This window comes from Antedon bifida, chromosome 9 (genome assembly GCF_963402885.1).
Source record: "Antedon bifida chromosome 9, ecAntBifi1.1, whole genome shotgun sequence".
Lineage (NCBI taxonomy): Eukaryota > Metazoa > Echinodermata > Crinoidea > Comatulida > Antedonidae > Antedon > Antedon bifida.
In genome coordinates this window covers 14,703,376-14,730,543 of record NC_136234.1, presented here as the reverse complement: position 1 = coordinate 14,730,543, position 27,168 = coordinate 14,703,376, and the positions used below count along the sequence as shown (strand labels likewise).

Sequence of the window (27,168 nt, the reverse complement as noted above, 5' to 3'; positions counted from 1 at the left end):
TTTGTAAAGGTTATGTTTTATAGCAGTTATATCAGGGAGTTGTTATTTTACAACTCCCTGGTTATACATCCTCATGATTTTAGTTGGTTTTAGAGTTTTTGAACATTTTTTATTAATTTTTGTTTTCAATAATGTAAATGTTGTTCATAATGTTCTAAAGAAATTATAATTTTTATTGCTGCAAATTTAAAATTTGTTATACAGTCAATACAAGCTTTGAAATTTCCAGTGTTATTTATTATTTTACTCACAAGCAAACTTCTTTTATATAGCTATACTACAAAACATGGCAAAGCATAACATAAAATACCCCAGCAGCTACAGTTATTAGGTTTAATAGCAGTTTTTATATTACCATAATATAACATTGATTATGAAACTAAATATTTTGATAATATAACTTGATTCAAAGAATGGATGTTTAGTCTACCTTAAAATATCATCAATAATAAATAAATTAATAAATAACTTAATAAATTATTCTATACTTGATATTTAATAATAATATATTAATTTGATTAGAATGTTGTTTATGTGATATTTTTTTTGGTGCATCTTTAGTTTCATATTCAAGCTATTGCATCTGTAATACCAACAAGCATGTGTTATGCTATGAACCAATAAATAATATCCATGAATGCTGGTTATAGTGTTATGTGCAAGATTCGGAGAGGTAGGCAACAGATGGCTGGGTGCAGTGTCATAGAAAAAACGGAGGTACAGACTCACTGAAAGGATTCTTGCCCCGTCGAGTCACCGAAGTTGGTGTTGGAGTTAAAGCTGAAAAGAAAAAAAAAGTTCTTAATTTAAATAGATTGAAAAATAAAGAATAACAATTCATTTCAACTGAGTTGTTAACACGTTTATTCAAGAAAAAAATTTGTTGAAATTTTTTTTCACAATTCGGTATGGATAGCTTCACATATGTTGAACCATTTTTTTACCTATCATCTTAGACAGTAGACTGCATGACTTTATATCCTTTACTTGCTAGCATTATGATTAATCTAATCTGAATTTGTGAACCTATCTAACACAAGGGGTTCATAGGGCTCTAAAGAACCCCACTTTTTCCTGTCCCTTTTCAAACTAGAGACCTAAACAGTGAAAGTGCTGGTTAGATCTAACTTATGACAATGTTATTCTACCTAGCCAGCAAGAAACTTATTTTCATCTTCTAGGTAGGCCTAAATCTATCTTTTCTTCAGTTGCTTAGGCTCGCACTTGCCCCCTTTATGGGCAATACGACCTAGCCAGCAGTCAAATTATTTTCATCTACTAGGTAGGCCTAAATCTATCTTTTCTTCAGTTGCTTAGACTTGCACTTGCCCCCTTTATGGCCATTTCTATCTAGTCAGTAGACAAATTACTTTCATCTACTGTACTAGGTAGCCCTAAATCTATCTTTTCTTCAGTTGCTTAGGCTCGCACTTGCCCCCTTTATGGGAAATTCGACCTAGCCAGCAGTCAAATTATTTTCATCTACTAGGTAGGCCTAAATCTATCTTTTCTTCAGTTGCTTAGGCTCGCACTTGCCCCCTTTATGGGAAATTCGACCTAGCCAGCAGTCAAATTATTTTCATCTACTAGGTAGGCCTAAATCTATCTTTTCTTCAGCTGCTTAGGCTTGCACTTGCCCCCTTTATGGCCACTTCTACCTAGCCAGCAGTCAAATTATTTTCATCTACTAGGTAGGCCTAAATCTATCTTTCCTTTAGTTGCTTGAAAAAACGAACCCCCTGTAAAATCCTGGCTACGGGTCTGATATTGTAAATTTAAAAAAAAGAAAATGAAGTTTAAAGTGAAAATGCTTACTGTTTTTGATTCCCAAACAGCTCAACCATTCATCCATTGTTAATCGAGAGTCATTGTTATTGTCACAGTAGGGGATGAAGTTCTTCTTGCACTTTTTTCTGGCACTCAGATCATCCAATTGAGATTTAAAATCTTTTTGTTCTCGCTTATCAATGGCATTATTACTATTTGCATCCATATGTAGAAACTTCCATCTAGCTACTCGTTCAGTAACTGATTTACTCGCATCTGTGAAGCTATACAACAAATAGTTTTTCAAATTTAATAAATAATAATAATTTTAATAATTTATAATTATCATACCTATTTGCTATTTACAAAAAGTTAAAGCTTGGTTGCCACAACGTAGGAGCAACACAAGTGAGTTGACCAATCACAAGCCACAGTTCAGATGATCCACCTCTTTGTATATTGTGATTTTATAAATAGAGCCCTCGAAAGCGACCAATGGTAATACCACAATTTTAACTTCTGTATTGGTATTTTTTAATGTAAATTTGTGTTTTCTTGTTGTTTTGTTTGTTGCTGTATTTTTCAACTTACCTATCTTTTTGAGTCACTGATGAAGCTGGTTCACCCATCATCTCAGTTATTAACATGTCCATGACACTATTCAAAAACTTTGCTTGCTTGTTCCCTGTGCACCCTATCAGATACAAATTTGTGATAAATTATTCATAATACAGTTTATATTCATAAATTTTCTTTCTGTCAGGGAATTGAGGGTAATTAATTGACCCTTACTTTGTCATTCTGTTGATGAGAGAACTAAAAATAGCAAACGATTTGAATTGTTTAAGCTCATCAAAATTGACAATAATTTTGATTTTGTCATTTGTATTCATATATTAAAATTATATTAGTGGACATTCAGTTAGTCACGGTAGTCAATCCATAATGTCATCCAATCTTTAGTCCAAGTCTGTTAGTGAAGATTCTAATAATTAGTAAAGATAGTATCAATTGTCAATCTAAAAGTCAGTTCATTTAGTCAATCCACAATGTCATTCAATCTATTATAGTTTTTTAGTCAATCAAGTCTGTTTAGTGGAAATTCTGTTGATTAGATCAATTGTCAATCTAAAAGTCAGTCCATAGACAATCCATAATGTCATTCAATCTATTATAGTTTTTTAGTCAATCAAGTCTGTTTAGTGGAAATTCATAATTAGTAAAGATAGTATCAATTGTCAATCTAAAAGTCAGTTCATTTAGTCAATCCACAATGTCATTCAATCTATTATATTTTTTAGTCCAAGTCTGTTTAGTGGAAATTCTGTTGATTAGATCAATTGTCAATCTAAAAGTCAGTCCATAGTCAATCCATAATGTCATTCAATCTATTATAGTTTTTTTAGTCCATCAAATTCTGTTAGTGGAAATTCATAATTAGTAAAGATAGTATCAATTGTCATTCTAAAAGTCAGTCCATTCAGTCAATCCATAATGTCATTTAATCTATTAGTTTTTAGTCCATCAAGTCTGTAAGGGGAAATTCAGTTAATTAGTAATGGTAATGGTGTATCAATATTGTCAATCTAAAAATCAGTCCAAAGTCAATCCATAAATTCGTTCAATCTAGTATTAGTCAACAATCATTCAGAATTCAGTCAGTATGGTCAGTCAATGCTACAAACAAGTCAATATTTCAGACAGTATATATGGGAAATCTGTCGGTAATCTGTTAGAATGATCAACGCTTTAAAGTCTATCAGTTAGTCAGCAAGATGCTTTATCATTTTCAGACGGATTAAACATAGATTTCACAGTCTACTATTACTATACAGTATTTCTTTTTATGTTTACTTAATTTGTATTTATTTTATTCCTTTCATCATTGACAGAATACTATAAAAATATATGGCTATGACTTAAAAGTATTCAACCTGTATTTATTATCGACGATGGGAATGGAATCTGAATGTGAATCTATTTAACAGGCCATTTAGAATGCATTTTCGCACACATCTTAAGTGAAATCTAATTCCATAACTTATCGATGACCTTTTAAAATAACCATTATCCAAAATGCCATGACCATTATATAAGTAATTAATATATTATTTTTCAGATCTATATATAAATCTGTTAAACATGTTATGAAGTCTGCTTTACCAAATTTCCAAAGTTCAGTAAAATGTTAAAAAGTTCTAGTATGGGAGATATAGTACAGTAGCTTTGTGTTTAAAATAGTATTTGCTATTATTTACCATCACCCTTCGGGGAGCAAGATAACCATTCTGACGTTTAAATTTCCCGCTAAATAGTGTAATTGAAAGACCACTTCTAGTGGCGTTCTTTAGTTAGAGGGATTCTAGAGACCAAAGCTACTAAAGATCAATAAAACCTGGGTCACATAAATAATCTTTAATTACAGAAAGAGTGTATTAACAAGCTTTACCTTTAAAAACAGCAGGCGCTGGTGTAGAATCAACTTTGTTTGTACTCGTTTCAACATTTTGGTTACAGTTCAGTGTAGACTCAAAACCAGGAATAGATACGTCAACTTTCAGAGACGTTCCACTGATAGGGCGTCCAGTTGTAACATTAACACACCAGCAGTATTTAGCTTCTTTGTGGCATTGTACCGGATCGTAGTTGATGCCTATACACCGTGGAATGAACACGCCTCTCTCGGGTGCTTGCTTTTCCTTCGCTAAAGCCTCATCACGTTCTACATTACATGGGTAGTCTAATAATAAATTGATAATTGTCAGTAGAAAACGTATACAATAATATTACTGTTTCAATCTTAAGAACAGAAAGTTCCAATCGAAAGTCTGTGGAATCAAAGCAAGGACCTCTTATACACAGAAGCTTCTAAACTAGGTCACATATGTTGTGATGATGTAACAGACAGACAAATATATACCTATTATGTAGTGTAGATATAGATACTTTTCTTGACAACCCCTGTGTTATACCTACAGCAACTTTTTAATTTACCTTTTTTATTCTGGTTGTACTGTCTAAGATTGATAAGCAAGTCTGACACAGACAGCGATGTTAATTCTTTTTGTCTCTTTAGATTTCTTTAGATTATCTACTTTGCCAGTTTTGTATAATATGTATTTTGTAAGACTAAATTAATTTAAAGGCTACAGCATACTGCATGTAGGCTATTTATCCATTGATGCCTAGATCAACACATTGTTGTTCTGCCCCAGGGCTGTATTTACAATGGGTTTTAATTAATACATGGACAACTCTAAGATTCAAATTTCTCCAGCACTTTTCGTCTCTGTCAACAATTTAATGTTGATACATTATATCCCTTTGGTGCACTTGTCCTTTTGAGGCATATTATGAAGTGGGATATATTTTGAGGCACCTTTATGTCTCGATTCAGCAGCCAGAATAACTTAAAGGCGCTCGATAAAGTTTCAGATTTTCTAATAAATGAAATGTGAACTTGTTTAGCAAGATATAGAATTTAATTATTTGAAATTTAAGTAAAATTTTTCAGTAACAGTTCACTGAATAATTGGTTACAGTTTTAGGTACTTAATTGTTTATGTCTGTTTTGATAGTAAAACAATAGTCACATTCATAGAAGAAATATTATCTGGCTAATGGTGTTTGAACGTTAAAATTACCAAAATTTTCAATTTAATACAGTTAAAAATATGTGTGTTGAAACACAATTTAACATGTTTTTTTATTAGCTAATTTTAATCTATTTTTAAAGTCCTGTCAGAAAATCTTGTTTTAGTAAAATTCTGAAAAAAAAGCTTAAACAAAATTGAAATTAGTTTTTTTTCTTTTTGTTACCGTTTTAGAAATGTCTAATCTAAGAATCTGAGTACAGGATTTTGTAAAAAAAAACAGGACAAAAAAGGTCTATATTTTGAATGCTTCTCCTTTAATTTTTAAGGTCTACACTTTTTTCATGTTAATGGTTAAAAAATGGGCATCATTCAACCAAAACATTTTTTTTGCTACTGTTTTAGAAAAGTTTAGTCTTAGGAAATCTCCTTTAATTGGATCACCTTAAGTCCTACACTTTTGCATGTCACAGAAGGGTAAAAAAATCGAAACATAGTTTTTAGAAATGTCTAATCTGACAAGATCTAGTGTTTTAGTAAGATTTTAAATGGTTCTACTACTTCAACAGGATTTACTTAAAGGCCTACATTTCTGCATGTCACGAAAAGGTTAAAAAGTTAAAATGCATGTAAAAGAATCGCAAATAACTCAATTACTGAAATGAAATGTTTCATTCATTCAATCTAAATTCGAGAGAGTAAAATTTACAGTTCCATCAAAAGTATGGAATGGAAGCCACTCAGAGGTGAGGTAATTTTGACAGCTGATAGCTGTCAGATGCCATTAGAACATTATCAGGATTATATGAAAATGAAATGTTGAGGGAAACTTTCTATTTCATATCCTTGTATGCACTTTAAAATTGGTTTGTTTTGTATACTCACTTAATGTGTGTTAGTAACCGGATGAATGTGCAGAAGTACTTTTGCATTTTAGCTAACAGTGACATGGAGCAATATGTTTTTAAAATAAGGCCAACTCATATTCAGCGGACATCATTAACGTTTGTTTAAAGGGCTTTGAAGGTGTTCCTTTAATTTAGGGTGCTGAAGGTGTCCATTTAATTGAGAGACCTGAAGGTGTCCCTTTAATTAAAGGTGCTGAAGGTGTCCCTTTAATTTAAGGTGCTGAAGGTGTCCATTTAATTTAGGGTGCTGAAGGTGTCCATTTAATTTAGGGTGCTGAAGGTGTCCATTTAATTTAGGGTGCTGAAGGTATCCATTTAATTTAGGGTGCTGAAGGTGTCCCTTTAATTTAGGGTACTAAAGGTGTTCATTTAATTTAGGGTGCTGAAGGTGTCCCTTTAATTTAGGGTGCTAGAGTGTCCCTTTAATTAAGAGACCTGAAGCTGTCCCTTTAATTTAAGGTTCTGAAGTGGTCCCTTCAATTTAAGCTGCTGAAGTGGTCCCTTTCATTTAAGGTGCTGAATTACAATCTTACTGACTTACCATCAGGAGGAGATGTAGTCTTTTCAGGTTTTTCAGGCAGTGTATCATCTATAGAAAAAAAAATGTGATTTAAAACAACATTCTGATATACTTTGTTATATTTCATCTTTTAGGTAACTTTAAAGTTATTTACTTTTGCCAAATTTAACCAAACACTCATTAACTTCCAGACAATGGCCTTCCAGTTGACATTTCTTAAATAATTGTACATTATAGTTCTATCCGGTAAAAAATTGTTCAGAAGAAATTAAAATGGCTTATTCAACAACAAAATATTGAAATTATTTTTATTTGGAACAATATGCTATATGTATATATTTATCTTACATCATTAACTGTATGTTTATTGTTTGTTTGAGATACCCACAACTGAAGTAAATATGTTTTATTACAATATTTCAATTTTATTTGACAGCACAATATGGTCTATGTTTAAATAAAGTTTTATATTGCATCAGGCTTAGCTAATAATAATTTAGGTCTTTATTGTGATAAGATCTGGTATGATAAAACTTGCAAGAATCTATTTTATAAAATTGTTCCCAAAACCAAATTTTCTAAAATTCTCAGATAAATTCAATTTTTAACAAAATAGCAAAGAAATAAGTCAATTTTCAAAACAACCTAAATCCAAATATTTGTACATACTTTTTTTTCCTAAAATTATTTTTAGTCCATTCAGAAGATAACCAATTATCAGATTTTACTTCTAAACTTAAGTAAAAAGAATGATAAATGCCAACATAAAACCAGATTTTTTTTTTTTTTTAAATTCAAAATACATTTAGACTTGGCTAAGGGAAACACTTAACCATAAAGTAACAAATCTTAAGTGAACACAATTTAAGGGAAATATTTATTGAGTTAAATTAAATATTTAATAATGTTTGCATTGACTAAATACACAAGAAGCAATACAATATTAATAGAATATCATAAACTTGCTATGTTTCACTTTAATAGGACATGCATCTGAAATTCTATCATGCAAGTTAGTTGATAATTAATGAATATGATAATCAATTGTTATGCTATATTAGTATTATTTACTTGATATTGCAAACATTTGTTTAATATCCCTTATTCTTCAAAATGCAAACTTTTAGATTTAAAATATATGACAATTTTACCACAAATATTATGTATATTTCCTGTGTAGGAAACAGTTAAACATTCTGGTGATGAAGATGACGTTATGACCTCTATGACCCTTTTAGACAAAATAACATTTTTAATTTAGTATAATAAAGTTTTTAAAAAAAATTCTGGAAAAAAAATGTAATCCAGTTGAAATTTAGGAAGCATTTAATATTGACACATAATCTAAATCACAAGAGTGTTACCCAATCGTTACTCAAGTTTAATACAACAATTGCAAATCTTTTATTCGTCCTCGTTGAAGGAAACCACTGTTTGATCAGTCGATACAACCCACTGAGTCGTAAAAGTGAATATGTAAAAGAGGTAGGTGGCAAGTGAAATTGATACGAAGAAAACCAGGCCAGAAAAAGACGTTGTGCTCGCCATGAAGTCAGGTTAAGTGAAGTCAATAACTATTTATTCAGGCTCGATTTAGTCTGTTAATTTCTTTATTCAGCTGATCGATGTCAAGTCTTATTAAAACTTTCTGATTTGTTGCTATTTAAGGTTTTATATCGACGCATTTCATTAAAAAAAAATATTATTATATTATTATATTTTATTAATCATAAGACTGTTAGACCACCTATGAGATGGATAACCTGTAATCCTTTTTTTAATTTTTGCTTTTGTTCACCTTTCTTGCATGTTGTTGTTTTCTGACTAGGCTACAGTAGTAGTAGTGTCTTTTTGTTCTCTTCTTTTTGGTTTCCACTCTTTCTCTTTATTGTCAAGCACATAGAGACATCGTTTATTTGCGCTATATGAATCTATCTATTATTATTATTATAATACTGTGATCAATAGCTATTTAGGTTTTGAGTAATTTTGATATGAAATTGTTCTAATTACAGACGCTTAATATTTCATATTCCAAATTCACAATAACTAAATTAAATAGGATTAAACACTATTGGTAATGTATTTTATTATTAGTAAAAACTGCTAGACCACCTATCTATAGATCATTTGCATAATAGTGTGACCTGTAGATAGTTACTTAAGATGTCAACTGTCTGAACTGCATGGGCTACCAACGGATCCTCTATATCATACTGTGCACTGTATACTTCCATCTATTGTTTCTTTACATACATAATACTGTAATGATGAGAATTTTCAGAATTATGGATGCCACCCTGCCTTTTATATTCAATATAAATATTTATTCATAATTTACATACAACCATGGTAGGTACAGCATAACATTGTTTTAGGCCTACACAAGACCAACGGACTGTAACTGCTGTATTATACATCAAGCGCACAACTAAGTTTTAGCAAAGTTTCTTGTTTTTGCCCGACTAATTATTTTCACTAGAATCAAATGATTGCAAAAGTATGATTATCTTATTTATTTTATGATAAAAAGAAATTTTGTTATGTGAAACTGAAAGGACCTATTGCCACAGCTCCTCAACAGGATCTGTATGCAAGTGTCATTTTAATCCATTGTATGGTATCAGAGCCATTTGTAAAAGCAATGCTTCTGAAGTGCAAAAGCAGCTGTAAAATTGCATGCAATATGAGAAAGATTTTGTGTCTATTGCAATACATCACCATTGGTTTAATAGCCAACTATATGATGCCAATCAAAATACCTTGTAGCACATAGCCGCAATCCTTAAGTGAAATGTATAGTATGTGTAGTATGACCGACTTTTGATTTACATGAAATCCAAACCAGGTGTACCCAACAGCATTTGTATACATGTGTGATTTCAATCCATTATGGTTTATTAAAGGCTAAGAGAAACAAAGATTTTGAGTGGTCTTCGTATGACAGCGATTTTGTGTCGATCTCAATATGTCATCAGCAGTTTAATAACTGGTTATATGACCCCAATCAAAATACCTTGTTGCACCTAACATCTCAATATGAAATGTTTCCGTAGTGTCGAATTACGAAATCTTATCCAATGTAAATTCTATATAGGATACGGGTTTAGACCCAGACAAGAAATTTATCTTCTGTGTGGCCAGAGTGTAATATATCTTTTATGATTATTAAAGTCCACAAGATTTATTGATATAACCTGGGAACAAACTTCTTCTGTTTCTGTACATGCATTTAGCAGTTCTTTTTGAGAAAAAATGTTAATATTTTGAATTTATTTTTTAAGTTGGGGTGGGTCATCATGAAAGATTTTTTGATATTGAAACTAAATAAATTGAAACAACATTTTAATGATGATTTGGACAATTGCCGTTAAAAATAGAATATTTGAAATGGCTTAGCGATAAATTTGATTTTTAAAATCTACCAACTACAGTAACATTAAAAGAAGAAAAAAGAAAAAAAAAAAAGAACACAACTAGAGTACTCTGTACTATATTCTAAACAAACAAATCAAACTACAAAATATTAATAACTCAATTATTTAATATCTATATACAACTACAACTACAGTCAAATACAACAAATGAATGCTTTGCAATATTACTAAATCTCTAGACTACTGTCTAATACTACAACAAGAAAGTGAAAACAGAAAACAAAAATCAAAGAATGAAAAACGTACCGGCCCGTGAATTTACTTCTTCCAAAAGAGGGCGCTTGCAACACTCCTCCTCATCTGGGTTCGGATTAAATGAATAACGAAAACAAACATAAATAAATTTGATATAAAAGGTTTGTTATAAATATATAAAAAATATATAATTTTAACAGAAGAATAAAATTTAAGGGAAAGTTTAAGAGGAACTTCACTAGGATTTGGACCCATGACCTCTTGCATATTAGGCAAGTGCCATACCATTAAACCCACAAAAGCTCTCATTCATATACAATTCCAGGTGTTTAATAACTTTCTAACATCTATAATTTGTTTAATTGGAATAACTTTAAATCTCAACCAAGTTCAGAAAATGGGTAGTCCTTATTTTGCTATTAAAAATTGACCTTATTTTGGTAGACCACACATACAAAGCAAGGCCTTTAATAATTTTTAATCTTAAGTTCTCTGGAAGAAATGTTTTCGGTAATGTGCAACTTGTGTAAAAATAATGTGTTCTTGGCATAAAACGTGATTTGCGAAATCTGTCTCACAGTCTGTGCTAAAAGGTTATGTGGAGATAATGTTAGAGCACATATCCATTAAGTCAACTTAACCCAACCAAAGAATGAAGGACACTTTTAAGAGCTTAAAGATGTAGTTACAGATTAAGGTATATTTTAAGAATTTAGGGTGCAGTGATGAAATATTATAATGGGGAACAAAAAAAAAAAAACGGTTTCTATTAACCTAGTTTTTTTTTCCTTATAACAGCAACATATGTAATATGTTACAATTGAGGATGAATCCGTCTAAAATACAGATATCTCTTTTAGTCTTCTATAATTTGTTTTTCTTGGCGTTCCATACAGTAGTATCCCTATTAAGGGGAGAGGGGGTCGGGGGCGTACCTTCAGGATCCAACAAAGTGACCTCGTAAATGGGGAGTACCCTGAGAAGGGGTTGGCTGTGTTAAAATGTATATTTCCCCTTGTTTGTTCAACAGGAATGTGTTCCCTACTATAGGGATGCCCCAAAGGAAGGCAGAACCCAAAGAAAAGTTACTAATGTATGATTGTGTGGTAAACATGTTCTTAGAAGCTAGGGAGGACATCCCAACACCCGATATGTATCTATATTTGGACTTGTTTCCACAATAAAAGAAAGAAACTTTGATACCTGATGTATCTTTTGGCTCGGCTACAGCTTTTGACCCTGATGGGGAGGGAGAAAGCATCCAAAAGGCCTTTTCAATCATACCTAGGAGTGAACTGAAAATTATTAATGAAACATCCAACTGGTATTGCCAAAAATAGTACATAGCAAAAAAAAAATACAAACTAGTAATTCAAAATTGAAAAATGTTACTTTCGGATGCAAGGGCTAGTGGTCAAGATTATTCTACTGCAGTAAACTTCCTTTTTAGTTTCTACATATGATTTAGTATTGAATAAACAAACAGTTACTGCAGTACCTGCGGTAGAATAAATTTGACACTATCCCTAAATGTAAAATTAACTTAAGGTTTTTGAAATGGCTACAAATATTCCATACTTCACTAATGATTATCTTTTGTTTGTAATTAGTTTTCAAATTTGTAGTTGTAATTTTAAGTTATTAAATTTTCCCCGTTGTGGAGTGTTAATGTTATTTCTCCGCACAGAACCATATCAACAAATGTTCTTTGACGTGCTTGTCATCATTTCACAAACCAATCAACCTCACAGCGTGAGAACCACACTTTTAATCAAACTGTAGTTGCCTCTATAAACACTTTAGAAATTGAGAATCGCAAATGCTGTTTTTAAATTGTTGGCGTGACTGCAAAGCTCGGAAACGAGAGTCCAGTCAACTTAAATGAGTTTTTGCAGCGAGAATGATTAATTAGTCGAAATTTTGATTTTGAAGTTAGTTTTCATCTTGTGGGTGACTGGATTGATAATGATGAGTTTCAATTCCAACATGCATTACAATACAGTGCTCTAAAGTGCAATTATTCTCATCAATATAATGTGTTTGTGCTCTAACCCTTTGACATTGATTAAGACGACCAAAGGTTGTTAATTTTCCAATTATGTGAAAATCAAAAAAAAAAATAACCATTAATTAGAAAGAAAATTAAAATTTAGGGAATTCCCTACCAAATTGTTTCAAATTGTAGTACTTATGATTGTGCGTTGACCATTTTTTAGATATTGTATGCAGTGCAAATAATCTTGCTATATAACCTCACATTCTCATGCATTTCTACTCTAAATAAAGGACTTACTCGTCGCCAGGCCTAAGCACTGTGACCACGCCTTCCTTGTAATCTGGCCGTTATGCGCAGAAGAGCAATGCACAAAAAACGTTTTTGCACATTTTTTTGGCTTCACAAACTTTTTTAACATCCTCTGAAGTGATTTGATCTCGCTTAGTTTGATCTCATCGTTTTTGTCCAAATCAAGCTGATTGAATTTCCACTGAATGACGCGCATTTCAACGTCACCGATGTGGTTGGACGTCTCCAACGCTGGCAGACGATTGTATTCTTCTTGGAATTTAGCTCGTAGATTCGTGTTGAATTCGGCACGATCAGTTTGGCTACAAGAACCTTCAATGGAAGAAATTATACTATACTGCCTATACAGACAAATTTACACGTTAAAATTATGCTAATAGATATTTTATTATGGTATACATTTAGGCATGATCATGACAGACTGGCGTTAAAGTAGAACCCCTATATTAAGGGGACACTATAAAAGTGTCCTCTTAATAGGGGTGTCCCTCACAGGAGTTAACCATAGGCCCTTGAAACATTCAGTGTTCCCCTTAGAATAGTTGTTCCCAATTATAGGTTAACTTATACCGTAATATACTATATAGATATACTAATATAGATATGCTAGATATACTCTATTACATACACTATATAGATCGTTGGTAATCCACCTTTAAGAAATCATAATTTTGACATGAAAATTCTCTTCATATTATTCTTTAAATCGGAAGGAAATAAAACATACCAATTTTACATTCCAATTATCATTAAATTAATTTATTTACTGATTCGTGAATGTGATCACCTTTTAGTATCTATGGCAAACATACGCATACCATCTGCTGGTGTGTGTAACTAGCAACGAATGGTTTACATCATATAACTGACATAAGGTGTGGAAAGCCCATATAAAAATATCATTTTTGTAATACTATTACATGCAAAAAAAAAAACACTAATATAAATCCCCTAGCAATACATAGGAAATGTCCAATATCAACACTGTGTATAATACTTAAACAATATTAATATATACTATACATATCTATATATTGATTTAAAACAATTTTGAAGGTGTGTGGGTTGTGTGTCTATTTTATTTAATTTAATGTATTTAATTTGCTTCTTTTCCATTTATTCTTACTTATTAATTCTGTCATTTGCATCAGCGACAGAGCATAGAGTCATTTTAGTTAAACTAGGCTTGGACAGAAAATAGTATCTGTCAATACCGTTAAGCATGTATACTAATTTAAGAAATTTCTTTAATCAAGTATGGTAATCTAAAACAAAAAAATTAGTGGATTGTAGAACGTACTACATTAATAAAAACAGTCCCATGATTTTTTGCTTTGATTTGCTTGTAGTCTAATTTTATGTGGACATAAATTAATGCCATCCCAATTTTTAGCTACTCAATTTTCTTGGTTGCTGTCTCAAAACATTTTTTTCTTAATTTCAAATGTACAAACTATATCTGCCATTTCAGACATTTTTTTAAATGTTCACTTTTTTTCCCCTGCATTTTTTCAAGCTATAAAATTTGATGAAAACATGAATACACATATGCATTAGTTCAACCAGCAATAAATTTGCCTAGTGGTAAACCGTTTTCAGGAAGACTTTGACAAAAGCTATGAACCAGACCTAGGATGTGGTTTTGTGGACATTTAACTTCCAAAAACAGCAAATGTAATTAGCGTTCCATACTTTCTAAATTAGTCACATGAACAGTTAGCACTGAATGTTCTGAACATTGTCATCTTCTTGCCTCTTTTGGTCATGATAGATGTTTTGTATAAAACATTGCCAAAAGTAAAGCAATACTATAAAATAATGTATAAAAATGTGAAAGAAGTGATTACTTTTTTTCTCCCATTTCCCATCGTCTGGAATCATATACAACTGTCTGTCCAAATATATTCTCAAAATTATCAGAATATATATGTAAAATAGAGGGTTCAACTTTCTAAATACATTTTAAATATCATCGATGTTTCTAGTTTAGTTTTAGTGTTTTTTTTTTACTTTTCCTTGCTACATAATTTATATCATACCTTTTGTTTCATTATCATTTTTTAATTTTAAGATTTAGATTCTTTATTTGTTTTTTTTTTATCCCTTATAAAGTAATTTCCTTTGACTCTGTAAGTTCACCTGTTTTGTAACATTTCCTTTATTATACTAATATCTAATAAGCTATATCATTGATACTTCCACCTGCTTGTATACATTTCTCTATGATAAATTATTTTCTTAAATGTATCTATACATTTATTATAAAAACTATGCCCAGGTACAGAAAATTAAGAGTGGGTAAGTATTATCATGAAGGTGTTTTAATATCAGTAGAGTGGAAAGCCTTGCAATTATTAAGTGAACTATTTTACTTTGTGGTGACCCAAGCCTAGCTCCCAAATGCATGATAAAGCTGAGTGTAGGTGTACGGAGAGCATTTAGCTGGCCCATGGGAGCCACTGACAACAGGGCCTTCCATGATCCCCCATTGTTTTTTTTTATGTGTGTACAAAGGTCATTTTGTACCTTTTTGAAACAAGTGATGCAGAACATATTAACATTCAAAAGAACTTCAACAGTTTCTAACAATAACAATTATTCTAACGAATTATATTGAATAATTTCTTATGAGAGACACTTTTAAGCAACTCGTAGTAATTTCATCTGAGAAGGGATAGAATTAGTGTTTGTTTTCAGACACCTGGGTACATTTTCAGGGACTTTTTAACACCTGACGGGTATTTGCAAACCACTTAGGTTCTACTAAAAGGCTTATCTTAACAATTGTTTTTGGATTGAGCTGTTTAGCTAGGAATTACACAATTATATACAGTATGTACATAATGTTGTTTATGGAACAACAAGGTATAATCAAGCACTTTCTGCAGCTTTTATGATTTTCACAGTTGCAACCATTAATTCCATGAAAAGTTTGATTTATTTACCATTCTATTTATTTTCAAATCTAAAATTGTATGACAAAAATTTCTCAGTATATTGTTTTCCAACCCTTTTTTGAAGCAAAAACAAAACATCCTAAATTCACTGTATGTAGGTACTAGGCCAGATAGGTTTTACTATTCAGCCAGGTGTTTTCTGCAACTTTATAATGTTAATATTAATAGCAATTTAGTAAATCCAAAGATAATTACTGAAAAACTGACAATGCTGTGGGTACCAGTTGCTGGATCTTAATTGACATAGCCCTTCATCAGTGCAAGAGATATTATACAGTAGTTTATTATGTCTTTAGACAACAAAAAGTGGAAAATATTTCTTGAGAAAAAATTCCCTATATTGTATAATATACGTTCTGTTATAGGTATCATAAAACACTAGTAGTAGTAGTAACAAGAAATATTTGTTGTGAAAAAAATTATATCAAATTTCAAAGGCAAAACAAGTATGTCAAATGAAACCAGACAATTACCAATCTGATGTTCTCAATATGAGGACGGTTAACAAAACAAGTAACAAGCAAGAAAGAACATTTTATTTATTGAATTCAACTGAAAAAAAAAATCTCATCTTAAAAAAAAGAGTTTCATCTTAACCTCATCATAGCCTTTTGACCCTAATTTAAAACTTGAACCATTATACTGTGATTTAATGGAAACAATTAATTCAATATTCAGCCAATTTAATTCCATCAGTCAAAGTGTAAAATACAAAATGTGCTTTTTAACTTGGACATTTATCCTTGTAATTGAGATTTATGGATAAAAATAACCGCAGCTGAAAATGAATCTTTTCAGGTTTATTGAAAGGTCTAATTCCGTCAAATGTTATATTAGTGAACCGAGCTTGTGATAAAGTGAAAAACAACGAAACATTGTGTAAAAAAATATTAAACAAATAGTTTAAATAAATCACAAATAAATATAAACAAAATATATAAATTCAACAAAATTACTACAAATATTTAAAAGAATTTTATAAAGGAATAAAGAAGGAACTTTACCTGGACTTTGTTGTACTGGTAGAGGTGTTATTAAAATAGGCACATCTGTGTATATAGGTAGGAATCAAAATACAAAAAAAACAACAAATTAACTACAAATGGTTGGCCCAAAATTATAAATTGAAATACAAACATTGTTTACGATAATAACTATAACATAATGTTTGTAGTAACAAAAATAAAAATAATATGTAAAAATGATAAATTTGAGTTAGAAACTTGTTATTTTTCCAGTAATTGAGTCTTTCTGTAAACTATTTATCTGTTTATTATTGATCTGGTTTGGCCAATAAATGTATACACTGTATGTTTGTTATGAATTTCTATCCAATACATCATCATTATGAGAGAAAAGTCAACAATGGCACAAAAGTTTGCACGTCATTGGACGTATAGAGTACAGTAGTACATCACTAAAAATTAATTCAAGATTTTACAACACAAAATTACAAGTTGCTTGTACAAATTTAACGTTAGTAAATTTTCCACATAGTATGGATTTCAAGCCATGACCACCTCGAATCTAATTGGAAAGGTTTTTCTGTTGCGGTATGGACGTTGAGGGCGCATGACTTACAAAACGGAAATTTTGTACTGCGTCATCAACATTTTATATCTAAATTGTGGTTTTTAACAGATGAAAAGGAAATAGATGAAAGAATTTGCAGAAACATTTAAACATTCATGTCAAGGTTATTTGTGTTACGTTTTGCCAAAAAAATAATAAATCAAATTGAAGAAGAAATTTCTTGAATATAAAATGAGTTAAATATTAACAGAGATCCTTAATAATACTAATAGCAGCAATGAAAACCAAAAACATCATCTATACAATGAAAAAAAAAACATCTTTCAAGATGATCTTACAGTAAAACCTTCAGGATCAAACAAATTGTCCCATAGTGTGTCAAGCTCATACTAGGATGTCCCCTGAATAGGGGTATTGCGCCTTGTTCGTTTTTAATAATAGTCCTATGACCGTACAGGGGTTTTTACATGAATTGGCCGTAGTGTTAAAATATTATTATATTTTACACCTTTCACATAAAAGTTTCTTTAAACATGGTTTTCCCACATGAGAGGTTCTACTGTTAAAATAATAAATGCAGCAGATAGGCCCAACATTTTAAAGGTTTAATAGGACATTTACATCTAGACAGATATTCTTATCCATAGATAAGAACTAAGTCATTAATTGACAACTAATACATGCACTACAGAAGCTTAGCTTCTCAAAAGTCAGGTATTTTACCATCTAAACTTTATAAAGTAAATCAAAATCTTTGAAATTTGTAGAATTTCCCAGTTATTGTGTAATATTCACTGCTCGAGAACGCGGATTTAACGGTACAAAAATGAGAGCGCCCTCATTGGCTTACAAACTGATGTTTGTGTAAAGTTTCGAAAGACACATTTTGTACATATAGCCATATATAGTACAAACCATGATAAAAAAAAATGTTGAAACCAAAAATTTCAATGTCAAATTGTACATTGTTTTCCATAATATTTATAATTCAATTATGGTTGAAAGTATGTGTTAAATTTCAAATTTTATTGATCTTTCTATTAATATACATAAAATTAAATTCAAAACATACATATTTCCTTGAAAATTACTGTTCAGTTATGTCCATTCAAGTATAAGGTTGATAAATATGGTTTAAAGTTTTTCTATGACAATTAATCAATTACTCTAAAATATAGATATTAAAACCCGCACAGAACATTAATTCTAAACTGCCCAGTGATATACTGGAAATGAATTAATTTGAAGAATGAAGATGAGAAATGTATCATGTCAGGGTGTAGGGATTTACTACCTGATTGAGTTTGAACTAGGAAAAGCCTAAAGCTCTGTCTACACTATCAAACTTTATGTGACAACAAAATGTGATGTGCCCATATATGGACACGATGATGTCATATCACTACCATGTTTGGTCACATCACAACACTTTTTTTGTCAAACTAGTTTGATAGTGTAGGCAGAGCTTAATGGTAGGATACATTATCTGCATCTGAAGCTGACGATTCTTGGTTTGAATCACGGTTGAGGCAGCATTTTCTCACTTTCACATATTTCCTCATTTTCAATTAATTCATTTCCAGTACATCACTGGGCTGTTTATAGTTTCTCTATACTTTTATATATTATATTGAAGGATTAAATAAAAAGATTAAATCTATTTCTTCAAAAATTTAAAAGGTTAGACATTTTGGCATTTATATTTCAGGTAATTTTCACTGAGACTACTTGACAATTATTGGTTTTTTACCTTACCATGTTATGAGTCACAGGTTTAATGACTACGAACTTTACTAAATGACGTAAATCACAACCGCACTTATTTTGTGTATATGCTACGAAACTACATACTCGATATCCAATCAGGCTTACAAACTTTAATGTAATGCTAGTCATTTCCATCTGTCTATTATTAATTTAGTTGGAAAGAACGATTTTACTGTGGGTCTGTTTCTGCTGCGTAACGTCGAATAAACCGTTAAATAAAAAAAGATTTAAATATAATGTTTATATTATATTAAAAATAGATTTAAATATAATGTTTATATCAACTGCATTTCTGCTCAAGTTTTGCTCATAAATAACCGTTTAAAGCATTACCCAAAATGCAATGGGCTCTGGCGGTAAATTCAAACGTTTACTGGACTAGGTGACTCAAGGTCAGCAGCTGTCAATCATCATCACTACTATAATCATCATTTTTTAATATATCTTTATTTCTTTCTTTCCTCTTTTTTTGCCTATTATATCATAGGTCTTGTTCTCATTAATTTTACAATAAAAAAAAATATTACTCTTTTTATAATCTGAGTCTCTCTGTAAACAGTTTTGCTTATTTTGAGTTCCCTGTCAATTACATATGGTGGTATTGTATAAATAATAAATGGATATAGTTGACTTGATCTGCCATCCCTAGTGTAGATAAATTTGTAAAATTGTTTATTTTATTAGGATTTCTTCTTGTTATAACCGGGCCATTTTGGCCTTACTAGAAATAGTTAACAGAAATAATAAATATATAAATATATATGTGTTTATATGTATTTATATATAAACGATAATGTACAGTAGGAGAGTGCAATAAAGAACTTTGAAATGTAGACGTCATTTCGGTAGTAGAAATAGAAACTTTTGATTTATTTTATAATTTAAAACCGTAGAGTTTAAATTGAAAAAGTATGTCATGTCAATATGGACAGGCAACTACACAAAATCGATAAAAATAATTTATTTTTAATTTTTTAACATTAAAATTATGATAGCTTTCAAATGATTTCAGAATATACATCATTTAGGAAACTTCCTACAAAAGTCATAACAAAAATAATTATAGTAAAATAAATAACTTCAGATAAATAAGGTATTTTGGTAGGTATACACTGTGTGGTTCCTAAAAAGAGGTTTAAAAAATGTGTTAAAAAACAAATATACAACCATGTTAAATTTAGGGTCTTTTTTTCATATTCACATTCTTTTATTTAATTAACATAGACTGAACTAATTATTAAAGTTTGCATGTTGAAGAAAAACTAGGTATTTTGGTAGGCATACTGTCTTGTTCCTAAAAAAAGGTTTAAAAAGTCAGGAAAATCTCAATGTTTTTTGGAACCGTGTTCTAAAATGATATTTTTTTGTTAACTTACATATTGAAGACTTTAGTTAAGTTTATATAACATAGACTGAACTTATAAATCATTATCCAATGTGAGTCACAAAACTAAACTTTTACTTTAAAATAATTTGGAAGGTCAATGCGGCTATTTTTAGGGCAAATTGATTAATGAGTGGGTGTAGATGGTTAGGATTGAAAATTATGAATAATTATAAGGTAAAATTACGAGAGCAACATTGCTCAAAAACATGTTGACCTGCTTTATTAACATTATTAAAATTTTATTATATCACAAAATGTTTTATTATTGTTTAGTATCCTTTTTTATTGTATATAATATCAATAATTACTAATAAATGTTTTAAATTGCTTGTAGGCTGCAGAGAAATTACTTAATGTGGTTTGACACCTGTTTACTGCGTTTTAATTTGGTTTATAGAATATATAATTGTAACAGCATGGATTTCACTTTTAATGAATTGCCCCCATATTAGAGGTGTCTTTCGAATCAAACATAAATGTTTCATCTTTACGACGCTCCACACGGCTATGGGCCAATCGATATGCACGTAGCCGTGTTAAAACAAAATATTGACATTTGATTGTATTTGTCCCAAGTCTGTAGTTATTTCGAGGCTTTTCGATGTTTGTCTGAAATACAAGCTCAAGTAGTATACATATGAAACGCCATATGTGCCAAAATATTTATATTTTGACTAATCAGTCTCCATAATAGGGGTGTCCCACAACAAGGGTTCTACTATTACAGATGTGGTATTGACATAGTATCAAGTAGTATTGATTACAATTGAATATTGTCATTGTCATACTGTGGTTCCAATAATTGAAATAAAAACTATAATACTATTAACATTAATAATATTTTCACAGATATGGTAGTATGTTTGACCAAAATGCACTAAATGCATATGTGTGTAAACAACATGTGTGTGAAAATGTGGTTCTCAGAGATGGATTGAACACAGAACACAGATTTAAAGGATGTTGATCATGCTCTAGTAAATATAATAGGTTGATTTATTTTTGAAAAATCAAGCAATATAAAAATATAATAATAAAACAGTAATAATAATATATAGGAAATATGATTAGATTATGCATGATCATGAAAGTGAGCGAGCCCCACAACTGACAACAAAAATATGTACAGTACTGTAAATAAAGTCCATACCTGGAGAAGATTCGCCGTCGCAAGTTGGACGTCTATATTGTACCGATGTACCAGGAATCGGTTTACCCAGGTCATCCACGCACCAACAGTAATTGAATGAACTATGACATTGCGTTGATGAGTATGTTCCATCTAGATTGCATTGTGGGATGAACACACCATTAGTCGATGAACTGCCAGCCGCAACACTAATAGAAGATTCTCTCTCAGCTTGACATTTTGTTTTTTCTGTGAGATTTGAGAATGACAGTTGCAATCAATTATTCGATTCAATTAAACCAAATCAATCAAACTAAATCAATATTCCAATCAATCAATAATCTATCAATTTAGTCAATTAATTAAGCCATACCAATATTCTAATAAATTATTCAATGCAATTAATAAAACCAAATCAATTATCAAACCAAATAGATATTCCAATACTTTTTTCAATCTAGTAATCAAACCAAATCAATATTCAAATGGATTATTTAATACAAAAGTCAAACCACATCAATTTATTATGCCAAATCCATATTCCAATCAATCAATCCAGTTAATCAATTAATCAAACCATATCAATATTCTAATCAATTATTCAATGCAATTAATCAATATTCCAATCAATTCATCATTATAGTAATCAAACCAAATCAATTTATCAAACCAAATCAATTTATCAAGCCAAATCGAAATTCCCATAAATTATTCAATGCAATTTATCAATACAAATCAATTTATCAAACTAAATCAATATCCCAATTAATCAATCTAGTAATTAAACCAAATCGATTTTATCTAGCCAAATCAATATCCCAATCGATCAATCTAGTTATAAAACCAAATCGATTTTATCTAGCCAAATCAATATCCCAATCAATTAATCAATCTAGTAATTAAACCAAATCGATTTTATCTACCAAATCAATATCCCAAGCAATCAATCTAGTAATTAAACCAAATCGATTTTATTTAGCTAAATCAATATCCCAATCAATCAATCTAGTAATTAAACCAAATCGATTTTATCTAGCCAAATCAATATCCCAATAAATCAATCTAGTAATTAAACCAAATCAATTTTATTTAGCCAAATCAATATCCCAATCAATCAGTCTAGTAATTAAACCAAATCGATTTTATTTAGCCAATTCAATATCCCAATCAATCAATCTAGTAATTAAACCAAATCGATTTTACTTAGCCAAATCGATTTTATTTAGCCAAATCAATATCCCAATCAATCAATCTAGTAATTAAACCAAATCGATTTTATCTAGCCAAATCAATATCCCAATCAATCTAGTAATTAAACCAAATCGATTTTATTTAGCCAAATCAATATCCCAATTAATCAATCTAGCAATTAAACCAAATCGATTATATCTAGCCAAATCAATATTCCAATTAATCAATCTATCAATTAAACCAAATCGATTTTATCTAGCCAAATCAATATTCCAATTATTCAATACAATTTATCAATACAAATCAGTATTCAAATCAAATATCCCAAATGCAATTAATCAATACAAATCGATTTACCAAATCAATATCCCAACCAACTATTTAATGCAATTAATCAATACAAATCAATAAAACCAAGTAAATATTCCAAGAAATCATTTAATGCAATTAATCATTCCAAATCGATTTATCAAACCAAATCAATTTTCAACCAACGATTCAATCCAATTAAACAAATCAATCTATTAATCTATTGAATTAATCATTACTTAAATCAATGAGTGGAGTTGTGGCTTGGTGGTTATGATGCTTGGCTACCACTCCAAGGGTCCTGGGTTCAAGTCCCGTCACATGTCAGGAGTTGTTCTAAGGACAAAAATTACAACTCCACTCCCAAAGACTTGTAATAGACTTTGTTTATGTAGAGCATCTTCTGTATATGTTTGCCTTGTGAACCTCTGAGGGTCCCTAATGATCAGCAATTGCTGGATGGATCACCCTCATTAAATATGGTAAAAAAAATGACTACATTTATCAAACAAATATGAAATGGTCAATCGAACAACTCAACAGATGACCTTACCTACACATTTTCCTTTTTTGATGATTGCAATTTGCTTTCCTATACACTTAGCGTACTGTAGTTCACACCGCGAGTTGTAGGTCAACCCATCACTGCCGCATAATAACTTTTTTGGTGCATCTGTACAATCTGAATTACAACTTGGGTTTGTTACTCTGTCAATTGGAAACTGCAAAAACAAACAGTGCACTACTATATTATAAATATTGATTTACTTGTTGTTGCAAATATGCGTATAATAATTTACTGACGTTAAAGTTTATTTTTTGACATACAGTATATGTATTATAAGTTGTACTTTTATAATTTCCTAAACATCATAGAAGTGTGTAGATATTGAACATTCAGCCAATTCAGGTACGGTATCACGTCTAGCGACGTTAAACATACAGTGGTATCGCGTCACTAGACGTGATAGTCTTGTGTATCGGGTAGAACATCCCCACCCCACTTTTATTTCATAGTATATATTATTTAAAGGGTAGGTCCGGGAAAAATATTGTTACAACATATTGCCCTGCGTTCGATTTAAGGGGAAAGTGTAAGGGTGGCGAAAAGGAGGAGTAGGGGCCTACTAACTTTGCTCTATAATTTAGAAGGGGAAGGGGAAGAAAACTCCTTAATAAATATATTATTCAGTTTTATATATCCTGATATATAAAGTACTGTATATAATATAGCCTAACGTTGCATTAACAATTAGTTAAATTTAATGTACAGTGAAAGAAAAATCCTATCGGAGGCCTTGAAAAAATGATGAATGTACTGTATAATTATGCTGCTTATGCACCAGTGTGCAATCTGCTTTAAAAAGTAAGTTATCCGTCAATGTCACGTGCGGAACCAGTCGGCTTTTAAATGACCTCTACCGACGATGATAAATAACGCAAATGTATCATAAGCAACAAATCAATATTAAATACCAAGACTAGATAACTAGAACATTTGGTAAGAATGCGAATATTATTGTTACCTATTGGATAATGTTGAATTTAGTATGTGAATTGAGAATTAGTAATAGAAGTCATCGCAGTCGATTCTAGAAGTATCTGATGGCGCTAGTTACAATCCGTTATGCTTGATTAATTTTTGTTTTCATACTCACGCATTAAGTACGAATGAATTTAGCTTGTTATTACCTCTTTAATAATGAACCCCGAAGATGTTCCTTTCAAATTAATAGGGGTTCTACTGTATTGTGTGATCGCCTATAGTTTTTCTTTAGAAACACGCAAGCGATTACATCAGCGCTCTTAATATATTTAGGATCCCAGTGGTAGCAGGCCTGCTGTTCCAATCGAACTCATAAACTTTACTTGTTATGTAAACATCCGATTTATTCTAAATATAACCAAAAATTGTTAAAAACAGGATTCTTAAATTGGGCTAATCTATATGAGATGATGGGCCCGGTAACCTATTAGCCTATAATTTAAACATATAGTTTCTTAAACCGTGGAGGAATGTTTACCAACGTAAACCAACAAGGTTCTATGGAAATATTAACGTCACCGCCTAAAGGTCAATTTACAACGGTAACGGTAATAAAAATATAGAATCTTGTTCCCTATGACCATTTACACACAACGCGGAGCGGACGGGCTGTTTCCGCTCAGGTAGATACAGATACAGATACAGATTCTACGTTATGCTACGCGGTTTCCGCTTACCGTTACCGCTCGTCTGTGTAAATTGGCCTTAATCACTTATACGGTAATCGTCAATGTAAAGACATTATCGAGTGTTTTCCTTGGCAAGAAAATATACTTCTATATACTCCCAAAATCAAACATTAAAATTGTATAGGCCTATGCATTTACATTATATTACATTATGTTAGACAGGAGCCATTTAATTGTGTGTACAGTTGATTGTCTACAGACTTTTACGTTATGTATCGCGGATCATCTAACTTGTCTTGGCGACGAGTTCAGATCTAGTTTATTAATATTATCATTTAATTTTAACATTCCTTTTCGAACCGAAACTAATTTTGAAAGAAGAACCTTCAATGGCTAAATGACTTATTACGGTAGGCCTACTCGGCATTTTGGGTAAACAAATTCACCTGGTTTTTAGTTTTGACAGCAGCAGGCGAGAATTGTTTCACAGGCGCCTGAACGAATGAAATATTACGAGAGAAATAAACGTGAACCGAAAGACTATGTACCATTAAAGTCAATGAAATAGCAAATAATCAGTTAATCTGGATTGTAAAAGTTCAATCGGGTCATGATAAGTCGGACCAGGAATTAAACTCGGCTAAAGGTAGAGATCTCTTTGAGTGAACACGTAAATTACGATTGAGCTCATGTACTTATCCATCAATTCCGAACAATGTTATTGAAAATAAACCCAAACCACGTGTGATGTAGTTTATTTATTGTTTCCAGACGTGTAGAATACTACGTAATACAATTGGCAAAAAAAATGTGGTCAAATTATTTCTAAAACAAGTAAAATTGCAATACGATAAAATTGGAACGCTAATTGAATGGCGAAACGAATTTGTCATGTTGAGTGGTTTTAAACAACACAAGAATGCGAACATATGTTATTTTCAAATCGGAATATTTCTACTGTAAATTATGTTTACAAACCGCGAAGAAATGTGTAGACCCACAAGTGGCGTTTAGTGGGGTAAAAGTTGTGTACTCAAGTGCAATACGCTAATAGGCCTACTTTAATTTTTGGAGGATAAACTTCCGACCACACAGTACATTTTTACTGCATGATGTTTCCTGATCTGCATACCATGGATCATACCATTTTATACCTCCATGATCATACTTTACGTACGCACTGTTTGTTTCAGAAGCTCTGGCCACAAATGCTTTCGTGATGTTAAATTGACAGTGTATCGGTATTCCGTTCTGTGAACTTCCGTTTCTAGTCAAATTCGGTAACGGTTAATTGTTATATACTAACAGTAACTGATTTCTATCAGTCGACGCCGAATGCGATCGCCGCCGTCATATATACACCACACAAGGAATTTCCCACCTTATTTATTTTCAATAATGTCTTTTAGTCTATTTAATAAATCATACAAATCTAGGTCAATAAATAGAATGTTTATATGAAAATAGAAAAAGATGGATCTTCTTTCTTGGAAGATCCCAGAAACATTTACAGTATTATAATAATATGTCCTTTGGTCCAAATAATATACAATGCACCGTAATCGTTAAATAAATAACATTAGAGTGCGATTAAAAATTCGGTTTTAATTTGATTTGAAAAAAAACCCACAAATATTTTCCAAGCTTAGTTTAATTGTATGTACAACACTGTAAAATAAGCTTTTACACGTAGTTACATGTTTAGCGTGTTTGTAGCTACATGTTGTTTTCCTCCACTCGTTTAGCAGTCAACGTGTCACTATTATGTTTAATTTCTCCGCATGTTTAGCAGTCAACATGTTTAGGTACGTTAGCGTTGCGTGCATACGGTTTTACTGTGGCGGAAAGAAGCTCCACACATGGCAAATTAAACACGTTTAAAATCTATATATTGCTCGACATGTTTAACAATCAACACGTCCTGATGTGTTTAGTTGAGTACAGACTAAATGTTTAGAATGTGTGTAGAACCTAAACATGTTTCATATCTAAACA

General features: G+C 31.1%; 2 protein-coding genes across 4 annotated transcripts in view; one reads left to right on the top strand and one right to left on the bottom strand.

The window, feature by feature from the left end:
- Positions 1-21,566, top strand: part of LOC144852887 (dnaJ homolog subfamily C member 4-like) — a 34,603-nt gene extending 13,037 nt beyond the window's left edge. For both annotated transcript variants that reach the window (XM_078710929.1, XM_078710927.1), the window contains exon 8: positions 21,219-21,566. The gene's annotated coding sequence lies outside the window, so the exon portion shown is untranslated. The remainder of the gene's footprint in view (positions 1-21,218) is intronic.
- The window catches only part of LOC144852875 (SPARC-related modular calcium-binding protein 2-like), a 32,161-nt gene that overhangs the window by 2,409 nt on the left and 2,584 nt on the right, over positions 1-27,168 (bottom strand). The window contains exons 2-12 of one of the 2 annotated variants that reach the window (XM_078710910.1): positions 23,552-23,720; positions 21,520-21,747; positions 16,687-16,731; positions 12,714-13,037; positions 11,624-11,704; positions 10,472-10,525; positions 6,810-6,857; positions 4,217-4,507; positions 2,359-2,461; positions 1,816-2,051; positions 730-780 (exon numbers count right to left, since the gene is read on the bottom strand). In XM_078710910.1, coding sequence (XP_078567036.1) covers positions 730-780; positions 1,816-2,051; positions 2,359-2,461; positions 4,217-4,507; positions 6,810-6,857; positions 10,472-10,525; positions 11,624-11,704; positions 12,714-13,037; positions 16,687-16,731; positions 21,520-21,747; positions 23,552-23,720 — 1,630 coding nt within the window. The remainder of the gene's footprint in view (positions 1-729; positions 781-1,815; positions 2,052-2,358; positions 2,462-4,216; positions 4,508-6,809; positions 6,858-10,471; positions 10,526-11,623; positions 11,705-12,713; positions 13,038-16,686; positions 16,732-21,519; positions 21,748-23,551; positions 23,721-27,168) is intronic. The other variant, XM_078710911.1, reaches the window with a different exon arrangement.